At 39.0% G+C, this 15,535-nt stretch overlaps 1 protein-coding gene across 5 annotated transcripts in view; it reads right to left on the bottom strand.

Annotated features, from left to right (window-relative positions):
• Nucleotides 1-326: 326 nt before the first annotated feature.
• Nucleotides 327-15,535, bottom strand: part of tp63 (tumor protein p63) — a 69,996-nt gene continuing 54,787 nt past the window's right edge. For 2 of the 5 annotated variants that reach the window (XM_015361313.2, XM_015361317.2), the window contains 10 exons: nt 12,454-12,640; nt 11,850-11,965; nt 10,672-10,781; nt 10,342-10,478; nt 10,108-10,190; nt 9,856-9,980; nt 3,994-4,202; nt 3,473-3,620; nt 3,083-3,176; nt 327-2,975 (listed from right to left, as the gene is read on the bottom strand). In XM_015361313.2, the coding sequence (XP_015216799.1) occupies nt 2,679-2,975; nt 3,083-3,176; nt 3,473-3,620; nt 3,994-4,202; nt 9,856-9,980; nt 10,108-10,190; nt 10,342-10,478; nt 10,672-10,781; nt 11,850-11,965; nt 12,454-12,640 (1,506 nt within the window). In that variant the 3' untranslated portion in view covers nt 327-2,678. The remainder of the gene's footprint in view (nt 2,976-3,082; nt 3,177-3,472; nt 3,621-3,993; nt 4,203-9,855; nt 9,981-10,107; nt 10,191-10,341; nt 10,479-10,671; nt 10,782-11,849; nt 11,966-12,453; nt 12,641-15,535) is intronic. The other 3 variants (XM_015361316.2, XM_006637647.3, XM_015361314.2) reach the window with 3 other exon arrangements.

Below are 15,535 nucleotides of genomic sequence, written 5' to 3' on the forward strand. Positions count from 1 at the left end.
CTGGGGATACGCAGAGGAATCCTCTCGATGTTCAAGTTGTTTACTTCACTTTTGATTGTACTGAACTGAACAAATGACCTGCCTACAAAGTCAAGCTTTAGATCTTTACAAGTTTATGCTTGAAAACGACCTGTAATACCTGCAGGAATCCAGTGCTAACGCACTAGATCTGTCCCTCCCTGGTCTGGAACATGTGCTGTGGAAAATCTAATTTCTACATGAAATTCTACATTTTTCTTTTGCCCCATAAGAATTAACAGGCTGCCACCTTAAGGACAAGACACCCTAGCTAGAATACAGAACAAATAAAGATACACAAGTCAAGTTGGTTTATTTTATTTTTTGTTTATATCAAAATTAAGAATGCGTTTATAAATCTATAACTTGTGACATATATACAAAAAACTTTACAAGAGGAATGTTTCCCAATGTGTAAAAAACGTTCTAGAAAAGTTTATCTTTTACTTTCAATAATTTGGATATAGTAATTTTCTAACAGAACATTGTGGTTCTGAGCATTGTTTTAAAGACAGAACTATTCTTTTTTAACTCAGAATATCAGATGAACTTTTACAACAATGTTAACATAATGTAACCATACAGTAACTTGAAATGTATAACCCCTTATAGACCATTTGATAATGATCCAGCCTCAGAAAAGTCCATCACTTGCCAATTTTTTTAGGATAGCCTCCACATGTATGAACAAAACCTGCAGCTTGTCAATGAAAATCTTTGATGTAACCAGCCCATACCCATAAAGGAGTGTTAAGTAATTATATACAACCTCTTCTTATGTAAAAGCATTCAGTTTGTCAAAAAAAATGACTTTTCAGATTAGAATAATTATTTAAATTCTGTTAAAATATCTTGGAATGTTTTGATTGAAATATAGGACTCTGAATTTCGTAATATACATTGAAATGACAGAATAACAAACAAGACCTCAACAATGAATGAAGCTGTTACCTTTCAAATAGAAGCAAAATCTAATGTCATGTAGTGTCTTCAGTACACGCTGTAGAGAGAACACTACATTTCATAAGATTTTGCCTATACTGCACAGTGTGTAATAAGTTTAGGATTAGGTTACTATAACCTAAAGGTTCTGTCTTAATACTCTAAGCAGCAATAATAAGGCTTATAATGGTAGTATTCTGAGATAAATGTTGTCTGACATCTCAACTGTTTTCTGTTGATCAGTCATTCAGAAAATACAGCTGGACTGTTTCATAAAGATGTCTTAAGCTGCAGGACTGGAGAGATTTATAGCTGTTTAGGTCACATAAACAGAACCCATAGGGACTAAGAAGAACACTACATGGCTTCAATTGTCCCATCAGAATACAGTAGAAAAGTAAAGACTCACTCTAAAAAAAAAAACTACTGTATTTGGGACAACCCCTTTTTCCACTTTAAACAAACTCTTTTTATACAAAATATGTATATACAATTCTAAGATTGTTTGGGCATTATTTACATTAAGACAACTGTCTACTTTCGCAGCTTATATAAAACAGAGAATTATTCAAACACCACAACTTTTCACATTCAGCACCACTCACAAAAAATGCAGTTGCCTATAACAGCTTTGAACAAATACATCCTAGTGCTATCTGGTCACCGACAACCTTATTGTGCCTCAGAGGCAGCAAAATATCTGATAGACAGTCTCTCGGTCCACATTTAGAAAGTTTACTATGCCTTAATTGTGATGTTCGAACATTCCAGCAGTTTTATATGAACTATTGTACATCGGTGCACACTAAACGTTTGATACACTAAATGAATCCCATATGGTGTTTTGTCGCTTCACGTATCTGATGTGAACCGTAATCTTTTGCTAATCTTTTCTGGACAAAAAGTCCCACCTGAAAGTTAAATCTACACCTGGTCCAATATACTGTTAGTGACCATAATTCAATACTTCAAAAAAAAAATCTCTCATTTACAGTCATTATAGAAGTGAAATGGGTAATACAATACCTACTGTATATTAAAGAATACTTTGTATAATGACACTCTTTGCCATAGTCAAAAAGGATAATTCTAAAGATAACACTTTTGGCAGTATTTTGGAAGAACAACGTTAAAAAAACTTCAAAATTATACAATCATGTTTGGCTAACGCCTGTGTTTAGTAACATTTTGCTTTACAATAAGAGAAGAGTTTACCAGACCACTGTAAAGCACGAACTACTGTATGTTTAAACAAATCAGTCAGTATCTGGGATACCGCGCAGTAAAGTTAACCTTAAACCTAAATATGAAACACGCATTTTGCTATGGCCCTAATAAAAGAAGAAAAAAAGCCTCACTCAATGCTAAACTTTGTTAACTGAACTACGGGACAAGCTGAACACTGGATAGTTTAGAAGCAAGAAATTAAAAAAAAATATATGTACCCGGTATGAACGGTATTGTTAAGTGCTCTGTCAAAGAGATAAAAAAGTAATGCACTTACAAGCACCACCCACCTTTCACCCAGCTAACCATAAATCAAGGTCTGGATATGACACTGTAACAAAATATAAACAAAAAAAATAAGTGCATCTTTTTTTGTCTTTTTTTTCTTTAAAAGAAAGGGTATTAAAGAAGAGCCAAAGCACTACGAAAGCGGAACGTCCTGTCACAGTTTTGCGTTGGAAGGGTGAAGGGGGACTAGAGTACAGGTGTTCCTACTCGCCCTCCTCCTTAATGCGCTGCTGCTTGTTCCGGCGGGCATCCATGTCGAAGGAGAAGTCGGGCCAGTCGTCGCGGGGAGGGAAGGAGATGGTCTGGCGCAGAGTGAAGCGCACGGCGTCGATGACCCGCTCTCCCCGGGCCTCCGACGAGCCCACGCTGACGGTGGAGGACCCGCTCGTGGTGCGCAGGATGTGGGGAGGCGGGGAAAACTCCATCGACTGCCGGTGGTCCAGGATCCCCTTCCAGATGATGTGCTGAAACTCGGTGGGGATCTTGAGCCGGGACAGGTCCTGAAAATAATGATTAAAAAAAGCCAATTAGCTTCCCTTCCAAACCCTCCTACAAAACGGGTTTCTTTTTAGAAGCGATTTGGAGTCGGGGAGTCCAAGGGCATTACCTCCATGTTGTAATTCTCAATCTGGTAAATGTTGGTCAGTCCTTGAGCGGTGAAATATTCGAGGCAAGCAGAGCACCCAAGTCTCACAAGGAAACTGAAAACACATTAATAAAAACACCCAATGAATTTTGAACAGCGGGTGAAGACCCTCCAGTCTTCGAATTTGAGATAACGGACAACGTTTTTTTTTTTCAAGTTCACACCTCAAACGATGTGGACTGTAGTTAACCACACTACAGATTTGTTACTTTTCTAGTTCATAATTAAGTGTCACAAGGGCTTGCACTCTATTAAAACCAGTGCGTCCGATGCGATGCTGCTCCACACGGAGCACCACAGACAGCACAGCTAAGGGGCAGTACAAGCCCACCAGCACAGCAGCTGGCTCACCTGGAAATGCTGCTGTCCGTGGGGTAGGGTGGTGGAGGTGTGCAGTGGGAGGAGGGCACCATAGGCAGCTGTGGCTGCAGTGTGTGTGTTGGGCTCAGCGTGCTCATGTCACTGCCCATGGGCATGTGCGTGCCCATTATTGGCGTCACTGTAAAGATCAAAAGCTCTTGTCAGCACCCATCCATCACAAAACGGCCATCGTGTTCAACAACAAAAAAAAAACAACCCACAAACTTCTTTCTTTTGTTGCTTTTTTAAGGCGAGGAATAGGATGATTCCGGTGGTAGCATGACGTTCATCACTCCTGCATGTCCCAGCCTTTGTTTAGATTAAATATTGTAGGGGGATTTGAAGGCATTTACAAGAATAACTGAATCTGTACTACACATTACAGGAGACAGTCTTGCAGTTCTCGTGATACACACTGGCATGCTGCGACATGTATTGAAGCCTAGTGTTGCGACTGTCTTGCCGCCATGTGATAGCCTGCAGGTTAACATTGAACAGGAGGACACACTTACTGTCAGTGAGGCCTCCAGACATGCTGGAGGGGGTAAGGGAGTTGCGCTGCTGGGGGTTCATGAGCTGACTGACAGAGGGCAGTTTGTTCATGCTAGGCCCCTTGCTGAGAGGGGGAGAGCTGGAGCCGAAGGAAGGCTGGGATTGCATGGAGCTCCTGGGGCACGGAAAAGGATACATGCCGTTACTCTCATCGTCCAAGACACCGAATCTTCAACAACACAAAGCCCTTTCGTTAGTCACATCCCACAGTGTCACAGTGCCAACAACACACATCTTTTGTTCAGAGAATAAATATCAGAGAAGGGCTTTGCACTTCACAAGAGCAGAAGTAATTCTCTAAGGAAAAAATGATCAATCAATCAAGTCAATGGACAGGTTTGTTGCATACTGAATATCTACATAAAACATTTCTCTACATTTCACCTAAGACGCACGTTAACATTTTTTGTTTTGATTTTTCTATTAATCGGCAAAGGAACAAATAAAGGTTTATTCCATACTGAAAAGAAAAGAGATACAACATTTTCGCCTGTGGAGCCTTCTTCAGGTGTCAAGGCTAAGGTGTGAAGGCTCCACAGCAGAAACATTGTTTCTCTTCTTTTTTCAGCAGGGAATAAACCTTCTCTTGTTCATTTGCAGCCTACGCATGCTGATGCAGCTACCTACATGAACTTCTATTAATCTGCCTACAGGACATTATTTGCTTCAATCATAATTAAGAAGGGCATTTTTAATTATGCTTATTGATTTATAATGCAAAGTTCACAATAAAGCGTAATTGCAATGTCAAAATTGTTTTGAATACTTTCTAACAGACATCTGGTTATCTGAGCATAACAAAATCAGGGGGAAGAACACTTGGTTTAAACATACTGTATTCAGTACATTGTTTCAGAGCATCTTTGTTCTAGTTCAGTCCAGTGTAACTCTGTTGCTGAGTTATACTGTATTAATTCTTCAGAAAACAGCTTTCTCAATGAATCGTCATCAGCTGTATTCAGTTTGTGAGAAAAGTTCTCATTTACAAATACAACTGGCTAGGGTCTACTGCAAGCCCATCTGAGACACAGGGCAGACTAACAGGGATTTTAAGAAGATGGCTATAGAACATAAACCTAAATCAATACAGATAGCCACTTACTGTAGCTCTTCGGGGTTGACATTTCCCCCAAATGATAGTGGAATATATAATGATATATTTTGAGCTATGCTTTGGTAAACAGAAGTATATCTTATGAAGAAGAATAGGAATGCCCAATTCATTGTGATACGCATACAAAATGTATGTAGTAATGGGTCACGCACAACTGTCTTCCCAGCCATTTTCATTTATTTTACTGGCATAACTGTACATTTTTACTATACTGTATAACCTGTTTTATAAATAAACATATTTGTGGCCACAATCCAAAAATATACAAAAGTAGTTACAATAGTTTTGGTTCTGTAATAGGCGGTATTAATATTAAAGAATCTGTAAAGGATACCAGACATTGATCCTATGCTAATTATGTGTATGCTCTGTAGTGAAGTGAGTAAGTGAAGCAGCACAGTTTGACAGAGAGATATGCGAAGTGCTTCCCAGAATGAACTGATGAAGTTTATAGATGCAAAAAGAAAGCAAGTGAGAGAAAAGGAGCCAAAAGCAGAAAAAAGGAAACATTTTATTGAGAAATGACAGACAACAGTGCAAGAGCCACAAATGACAAAATGATCTGTTTCAAACAGAACAAATTCTTAAAACACTTTGCTCTGTACATTATTGCACATTACTGTATTCTTTGTCCTCTTAAAAACCGAAAATACTGTTTTTCTTTGGAAAAGAAAATGCACAAAACCAACGAAAACTGTCCAGCAGTAAAAAATCAGCTGACACCTTTACAACATGACCAGCACTGACATTATTTTACATTGATTTTATACAGCTCCAAGAAAAGACTGAGGCAATACGAGTCCAGCTCTAATTAATCAAAAACACCGCAATAAAAACGAAAGCCCCCACTTTCAAAGCAAGCATTGGAAAAAGATGTCCATAAACATGACAAGTTTAACAAATCCAGTAGAAAAATACTAACTGCTTGGTTCCCGACCAGCTTTTAGCTAATTAATTTCAATAAATGATTCCCAGATTTTTAGGAAATCTTTCTCAGAGGCTGCTACTGTACATGTGCAACGTGTTTTGTGCAATACAAGCGGGTCATACCATCAAGTCATCAAGTTTAACTTTCAAATGCAAAAACAAAAGCTGAAAAACTAAATCATGCAGGTGGAAAGGGTATTTTGATTAACGTATTTCTTAACTTTGTATGGAAACTAAAAAAAATGTGGACGAAATACTGTCTACATATTTTATTTTGTTCTGCAGATGAGACCTTAATTTGAACACCTTGAATCAGATTGCTTTAGTTTCTAAAATTGATCGCATGCAGAAATCTAATCAGATCCTATAAATACTAAAGATATCGAGGGGCTTTGTCAAAGAAACAACATAGCAACATTTACACAGGCAAGATGTGTGTTTTAAAACGTTCGTATCCAAAATAAAAAGGGAGAGACTGACGAGAATGAAACGGATCCCTAATGATGTCTGCTTTCCCATAAAACGCCCTAACTGGATCCAAGCCGAACTGTAGGTACAATACGTTGTATCACAAGCAACATACACCTAAAAGTCCTTTGAATTCACGTAGAGTGGTGTTGCGAGATATATTTTTTCTTTACAAGAAAGCTGCTTTTGTACATTATCCATAACGTGACAAAGGGCACACGTGATTCAGCCTCTTTAACGGCAAACCGTCTATCTGTTTTAAAAGGCTTTCTTAGGTGCGCCTGTCCTGTCTGTGACTACAGTAGGTGAGGAATGTTTGAGCGGTTCTCAGTCTGTGCTGGATTGTTTCTTCTGGTCACTTATTGGCTCCAAAAGCTCAGTTCGAAGGCGGGCTTTAAGCAGACTGTAGAAAGGAACCAGAGAGAAAAAAGAAATAAGAACAGAATCCCGAGAGCTGTGACGGACATTATCATGTCTTGCATTGTCTCTAGAGCGAAATAAACTGTCTACTATTCTTCCGATTTCATTATGGAAATTCTGCACAATTGTAAATTAATGAGGCAACGTATTATTTATTGCAATGATTTACAGGCTCCATGAATGTAGCAATGCGTGGCGTTTGTTCCGTTCGTTTTAGCCAGAACTAAGACTTTGCACTGCAACTGCAGAATTATCGCATTGTGCTGCATCACAGACAGAGCCAAAGAAAGGGCATTTAGGTAAGATGCCAAGCGGAAGTTAAAGTTGTCTAAGCGACAACAAAAGCTTATAAGGATTCTGGGAACAGTCCACAGATTTCCAATTATTTAGCATTACCTTGAACCATCAAAAGTCACAACAGAGGTACAAACGTGTTGCTTAGTATTTTCACTCCACATAATTCCCGAGCATAGTCTAATCACGGCAAAATATTAATGAGTGTAATTCCAATTTTTTCAATGTCCCTTTTCTGAGGCTAAAGGAAAACACTTTTTATGGAGGGGTCCTGCAATTAGGCAAGTCACCACAGGGTGTCACTGCTTAACAGTGTGCCATAAGTCGATCCATCAAAATTTAGACGGATTTCCCGGGGAGAGCTGTGGCCTTAACAATCCTGCACTTTTCCATTTTTGTAGGAAAGACAAATGTAGTTCCAACTAAACATCTAAGCTTCTAGCAAGCAACAGGCTTCAAAATTCTGCTGGGTCCCAGGGACAATGAAAGATTGAAAAAAAAAGAGACAAAACTCAATTTATTTTTGAACGACAAAATGCCTTTTATTTTGTTACACAGTAAGCAACACCTGACTGAAGTAAGGGATCCATGATCGTAAAGATATGCTACTGAAAAGAACTGGCAAGGTGGGAGAGAAAGCAACGCAGAAAAAAGAGAAATCATAGAACATGCGATTAAAGACTGCAATCAGGAGATGATTTAGAAAACGTGTCCACAGGAAGCCTGTGTGGGGCTGTTTGCTGACCCCAAGTACTGTACTGTATGTCTATCACCTATACAGTATTAGCAACAACTTACAAAAACACACTGCAAAATAAACCATTTCATGCACAGCCAATTTTAAATGTCCTATCAGCTTTTATCAAAAAGAAGGCTTGATATTTTCTTTAAACCAGAAGGATAACAGTGTCAGTAAGTTCTGAAATTCACCTCTGTTCTGACCTTGTCCTGTTATAAGATACTGTATTTTCCACTGTAAATCACGATGTGAAAAGGATGTGGTTGTCAAAAAAAACAAAACAAAACAAATCGTGACAAAGCATTTAAAATAATAGTTACCCAACCCATTTTAACTAGTCATTTGCAAAAGCCTAGACAGTGATGTAATCAACACTCTTGCATTACCTGGAGAATAAGACACCCAAAAGAACTGACTGTGCTGCACTGCATATCGAGATGTTTTCTGTTCCTTTCAAAGCAAGACCCAAGTTCATCAGGAGATTGTGAAAGAAACGTGGTATTGCATGAAGCTTCCACTAACAGTCGCACCTCAGGGAGACCTCTTATGCTACGATGAAAATGTGAATACCTCTTTATCTTGTGATTTGACTACAATGTAAGCATATTACATCAGTGTCAGGCAGCTGTCAGTTTCTTAATGAGAAACGATAATGAAAGCAATAATTACTAAAGGGCGTCTCTGCCAGCAAATCAAAGCTATAATTTTCATATCTCTCTTTTATTCTCATTTTGCTTCCAGGATCTTATGCCATAGCAAAGATTGTGTGTGTCTATGAAAGTGATAAGTAACGCATATGAATGACTAGGGTTAAAGCAATGATTGTGTAACTTAAACTGTTGTGTAAACCTGTAAGTGGACACAGAGCAGACGCTGGTTGTTAAAATTGTCTGGTTTGCATGGCTATGTGCTGTACCGTCTGTTTTCTGATGGTAAATACCACTTAGATACACCATTGTTGGCCTTGAGCAGAATTTGCCAATTTCCAGTAGCAAAGGAAATGTGTTTTCAATTCCATGCATGGTACAGTATGTTTTTTTCCTTTTGTGTCAGTAAAATTAACACCACAAAAAAGACACGACTGATGGATTAAAATGAGTCAGTATTGCATAACAAGATCAGCAGCATGACCAACTACAACTGGCATATGCAACAGAATTTTTTTAAAAGGCTCATGCATCAGCATTGCAAAACCTTTTTCTCATAAACCACACTACTTTTAAATGGGCTGGTACAGTATGTGTGGAACTTTTGTTACTGTTGTTCTTACTCTCTTGCTGTTCTTTGCTGTTCAAACTCAGTTTTTTAAGTACTCAAAACAAGGCAACATACAGCTCCAACTTTACTGCAGTTGCTAAATGTAACTTACAAGCTTTTAAAGTCATAATGCAAAGATAATATCTTCCCCCATTCAGCAAGCACAGCACACAAGTAAAGGAGAAAAGGTGAAACAGAAATCTCAAGCTAAACCCTTTTCTAAGTGGCTGTAAGGTTAATGGGTCCTGCATGCATTGGTTGAAAAAAAGCCCTATGAACTAATGGATTATTTTTTCCCTTCAATGAATTTTAGCTTAGCCATATCACAGATAAATTCATCTCAGCAATGAAACAGCTTAGCAATTTCAACAGGTATCAGACACAGAAATTTAAACAAGCTGAGGCTGGAATTGGGCAATTTCTGCTTCTCTTTCCCAAGATTTACTTTGCAACTCTTAAAGCTCATTTTAATCTTATGCTCTTCTAGACAAAGAGCTTAAAAAAATGATAAATCAAGACTCAAAGCTAACAGTATAGAAGCAAAGCATTTCAGCAAACAACTATTGATGGAGTCATTTTTTTTTGCACCAGTGTTGTACTCACTGTTTCTGGATCAGATTCTGCTGCTGTTGTCTGTATGTCTCAATTGTATGCTGTGGTAGAAACTGCATGAGCTCCAAAGACTCCTTAATTTTCAACAAAATCTCATAGATTTCACGCCCTTTTATCTACAAAAAAAGAAAAGAAAAAAGAAATCAACCATCTATTTACATTAACCAGTCTCAGACAGTACAGTACAGTAATATCATGCCCTCAACATCACCGCAACAATGCTGAACATCCTGGTGCACTTACAGGCAGACAAAATAACTCGTCGTCTGTAGGTCTTCGCTTCTTGATGGATGTCATCTGAATCCCATGTGATGCTTGGCGGAAAGCTACAAAAAAGGGAACCAAATTAAGTAGGTTATAAAACAACAAGGCTTGAACAAGCAGAGGCACTGACAGAAAGCTAAACCTAAAGCTTGGAGATATTAATGTGCAGCATGCAGAACAGGCTACCCTGCACAAGCCCCGCCAGCTACTTACGGCGTTTCGTACCATCACTGCTCTTTGTGCCATCTGTGACCTGCTGTTTGCGGATGCTGTCTTCATCTGCCTTGCGGTCTCTCCCAGGGCAGGCGCAGATCCGGGCCTCAAAGCAGCGCCGACCGAGAACCTGACCACTGGAGTCAGTGTGAAAAGCAAAAAACGTCAGTAAGGAACCTGCTTTCCCACTATTACCTTGAGCAACACATGCGATCAAGCGCAGTTAATCAGAAATACAGTAGATCCTCCGTCATCAGAACTGATCGGGAGATTGGTGCTCCGTCTGAACTGGCTTCTTGAACCCCACTGTCAAGAGACGTTCAGGCTTACTCTCTGGTTTCCAGTGTGACGATGATGAGAATGGGGCGGCGATTCATCCCTCCGACACAGCTGCTGTTGCACATGAAGTTGTACAGGATGGTGGTGAACTCAGTGCCCACCTGTGTGAGAAAGACAAAGGTGAAGTTACACAACAGATGAAACTTAACAACACATGATTACGCTGATGTAAATGAGCTGCACGGTCTTTTATTTTCACTTTTTATATTATACTGTATTAGCATTATATTTGAATTTGAGAATCTGGAGATTCTGTTATAAAACAACAGGTTTCTTTCTTTTGAGAATGAGGTGAGCTTTCTGAAGGCTGTTTTTTATGCATTACGTCCCATAAACGTAATGCATTGCTGCTGGAAGAGGTGTTAGTGGGGCCAGCAGGGGGCGCTCACCCTGTGGTCCATGTGGGTCCTAATGCCCCAGTATAGTGATGGGGACACTATACTGTAAACAGGCGCCGTCCTTCGGATGAGACGTAAAACCGAGGTCCTGACTCTCTGTGGTCATTAAAAATCCCAGGGCTCTTCTCGAAAAGAGTAGGGGTGTAACCCCGGTGTCCTGGCCAAATTTCCAATTGGCCCTTACTAATCATAGCCTCCTAATAATCCCCCTCTATGAATTGGCTACATTACTCTGCTCTCCTCCCCACTGATAGCTGATGTGTGGTGAGCGTTCTGGCGCACTATGGCTGCCATCGCATCATCCAGGTGGATGCTGCACATTGGTGGTGGTGGAGGGGAGTCCCCATTACCTGTAAAGCGCTTTGAGTGGAGTGTCCAGAAAAGCGCTATATAAGTGTAAGCAATTATTATTATTATTATTATTATTATTATTATTATTATAAACGGAAGATCAGAATAGTTTTAAGATTTTATTTAGACATGGTCTACTGTACACACCAAATTTCAAATGTGTTGGAAAAACCTGCACCCCAAGGAAAAGATCCTTCATTCAAGTGCCTCACAGGTAAGACAATATCAGGATTTTTTTTAGGACTGGAAGGGTTGTAAGGGTCATAGAGTTCAGCCAGACTTTGTGGAGTGACTAGGCTTAAATATGCCACAATAGTTATAACAATGAGTTGTACTGTGGCCTGGAAGACAGGAAGCTATGTAGACTGAAGATGACTTACAGGTGACAGCGTTAGATAGCAGATAGTACAGAATATTTACCTGGGGCGGTTCATAAGGCACCAGAACACTTTGGCGACCTGTCATTGAGTCCTCAACATACTGGGCATGGCTGTTCCCCTCCACACGAATAAGGTGGCTAGGTGGAGCTATCTGACCTGCAGAATTAACAAAGGCAAAGCAAAGTTAAAAGATGCAGAGCTTTAACTGAAGTAAGCAAGCTTACTATTCCAAATAGCACTTGATGAGACAGATAAAGCATTACAAACATTGTGGCTGTGACCTCAGAAGGAGAGTTCATTTGCCAGAAACACACAATGATTGTTGTACAGTATAAGTTAACATAGAAAAAAACACAAATTGAATTTTAGACTGACCTATAACTTTTGCGTATTTCAGATGAGTTATATGTTTTTACATTCAGGCCAAATGACTTGAGTTGTGCATGAAAAGAAGACGTTATATATTCAAGTGTTAAAATTAATCTGTAAGACGCATTTGAAAGTGTCTGAAAACCAGTAGCAAGAGTAGAAATCTAAAAACAGAATGTCAGGGTTAAGGAAAGGAAGGGCTCTACACAGAGAATGGAAGTTAGAACTGAATGCTCTTCCAGTTTTTCTCGGCTGCTGTGAGAATGCCTTTTTACCGTCATTGAACTCTCGGCTGAGCTCGTGATTGGGGCACCGCTTGACCACCTCAGTGACGTGCTCGGCCTTCTTGTAGACTGGCATGGCCCGTATGACTGCCCCTTGTGGAGGAGGCGTCATCACTTTGATCTGGATGGGGCACGTCTTGGCAATCTGGCAGTAAAGCTTCTTCAGTTCTGTGGAGTACTGTGGATGGAAAAAGAAAAGACCTAAGTCTCTAAAACAGAATAAAAGAACATAAAATAACATACTGTACAGACTAAAGATACAGTAACAAAAACTGAGAGAACGAGGAAGCTGCCCAAAAAAGAAGTTTAACTCTAGAGGTTAACTCCCCCCTGAAAACTATAAAAGAGGGTAACAAATGTTTTAGCTGGAAGAAAAAGTGGGAATATAAGAATATTCCTTGTGTTGTGAGAACACAAGCAAGGGTGATAATGAGAAGGGGCAAGTGGGAAATGGACTCCAAAAATCTGAGAGCAGAATTCCACGCAAGGTTTGGAAGGTGAAAACCGTGAACAAATAGATTCGGAGATCCTCTCCAAACTCATTCACGATCTCAGATTTCCAACAAGCCACGTAGGAAAGGCATGGACTGTTTAGCTTTTGACATACAGTACTACAAGGCCCACTGCTCCTTAAAGGACAGCTAGTGCTAGCTGGAGGAAAGGAGCTTTTCTTCCTTAAGGCCTCCAAGAAATAAATCCAATAAAAACACCTGACCAGAGCAACACTGAATTTCAGTTTGTTTTTATATTCGACTCCTCTTACTTTTCTCATTTAAAAATTACCTATTCCACCCCATCTTCTTCTTCAGGTGCAAGAAGAGCATAAGTGTTCAAGAGAGAAAGTTCTGCGAGATACACAATGCGTGAGGCTTTTTCCATTAGAAGAAATTTAACACATGGGAAACCTCAGAACTTAAAAGAAGGCAGGTATTTTTTCCCTAGAGAATTTTCCTTCTGGTGCCATTTAACGTCTGTCCTGTAATTAATGTTTCCACAGGAGAATGTCATCATTAAAGACTGTGTCAGAACAGCTGGAGGAGGGGGAGACGCACCCTGAATCACTGACGTCTGCATGCCAAATCTGCAGGCACTTCCAAGGAAAAACGCAAACCAGCTCCTATAAAACCTACAGGACTTAATTCCCTGTGCATTCCAGTGAATTATATATTACCACCAAACCTACTATTTACAAAAAAAACACAGATCAGCCCAGATTGTTAAAACTAAATTATGAGAAACAAACTTCATCTTGGAATATTTGTTTACAAAAAACACACAAATGATTTTTTTGATGGTGTGATCCATCTAGCTCAGTTTTTTTAAAACCCCACTAGTGTGCTTATATGCTTCCTTGTAAAAAAATGGCTCTAGTTTTTGACTTAATAGACATTAGGATAAAAGCAAATAGTGCTGACTACATAATACAGCTATCATAGAAACTGCAAACGCTGAGGGGAGATTTCAATGAGCAGTTGGCAACTTTGCACACTGTTACAGTCAATTCCTTCAAGCAAAAAAACAAGGATTTGGTAATTGATTTGGCAATTGATTGTGAGAATAAAACAGTTAATGACCTAACTATTTATGGTCATTATCCTGGTAAGGTATTAAGAGTCAAAGAAAACAGATTCTATAGCATCCCATCTAGGAGCAGGGTGTCTCTCAACCTTTTATGTTTTCATGATTGCAAACCAGAGATTGCAAAATGTTTTTAGGAAGAGTAAATAAAGGTATCCGATTGCTCACTGTTACTTCAAGTTACAATTTATTTTTTTTCACAGCAGGAGTCCTAAACTATAATGACGAAAAGTGGTACAATGGCAGACAGTGTTGCAATTTAAATGCTTATTAATCTAGGTGTTATCGTAAGAGGAGAAGGTCAGAGATGTGACGTGTACTCCACCAACCATTTTATTGTCTCTGACTGACTAAGCTCATTCTTGAAACTATGTCATCAACCACAGGAATCACCGCTTTCATCAGAGGACATGATTGAGTAGTACTGGATGTCACTGTCTGTGAACCAGAGAGCCACATAGGCCACAAGTTGACGTACCCACACAAGAATATCTGTAGAAGGAGCCTACATAACATTAACTCATAATATGCAATGTATGGAAAATATAGTAGCCTTCAATTCTTATCTGTGATTACTACTCACTTGATGAATTCCAGGAAAAAAATAGTAAATTAATAGTAAATAAAGATTTGTGCAACTCTCAAAGAGTACAAGAAGGGTCCTTAACGATTAGACATTTGGCTCATCTTGCTTCATTGGTGCTAAACACCTGAACGTGAAAAAAAAAGTTTATGAAACAAACTGAAACTGCATTTAATATGTAGTTTTACGGACAAAAATAATATCATTTGTATGATTAAGTTTCCTATCTTCATTCCTACAGTACCTTATGATATAGAACATATTTTCAAAAGCAAAGGAAAGTATCAACTGAATCCACTTAAAAATGTCAGTTTTTTTATAAAGATCTTTTATCTTGTTGTGTAAATGCTCCTTAAGTCTTAAATGTTTTCAAATGATGTTAAGTGAAAGAGGGTTTTGCTACCTTTTTTGGGAATGTACTTCATCGTATCTTTAAGCGTTTAAGCTTGTACTTACAATACAGGTGGGAAAAAAGTGGAGAAAACATTCTTTTGAGATTCATCAAAAAAAAGAGATTGTGAACATTGCTAGAGGCTATTTCCTAGAACAATGGCACATTAAATTCCATTTCTATTAACTTTCTTATGAAATGTTCCAATGAATGGAGCCCTTCCCACCACCTGCCTCAGTTGAGTTATAAAGTTACACAAACTTGGCAATAATATTTTCACAATGCCAATCTTTACCTCCCTCTTCCCTTCTAAAACCAACACACATTTGTGCCAAAAACTTGTAACTGGAACACCTGCCCTTTTCCTCGGGATTTTCAAAGCATTTTCAGTGATTGAAGCCTAAAACAACTGAAGGAGTTCACCAAAGTGTGAATTTGTCGGTGCTGATATTTTAACACACACAGTTCACATGTATTTACAGTAAGCCTGTACACAAAAAGAGAAGAAAATGAGTGTGTAT

The sequence above is a fragment of the Lepisosteus oculatus genome, chromosome 13 (assembly GCF_040954835.1).
Source record: "Lepisosteus oculatus isolate fLepOcu1 chromosome 13, fLepOcu1.hap2, whole genome shotgun sequence".
NCBI lineage: Eukaryota > Metazoa > Chordata > Actinopteri > Semionotiformes > Lepisosteidae > Lepisosteus > Lepisosteus oculatus.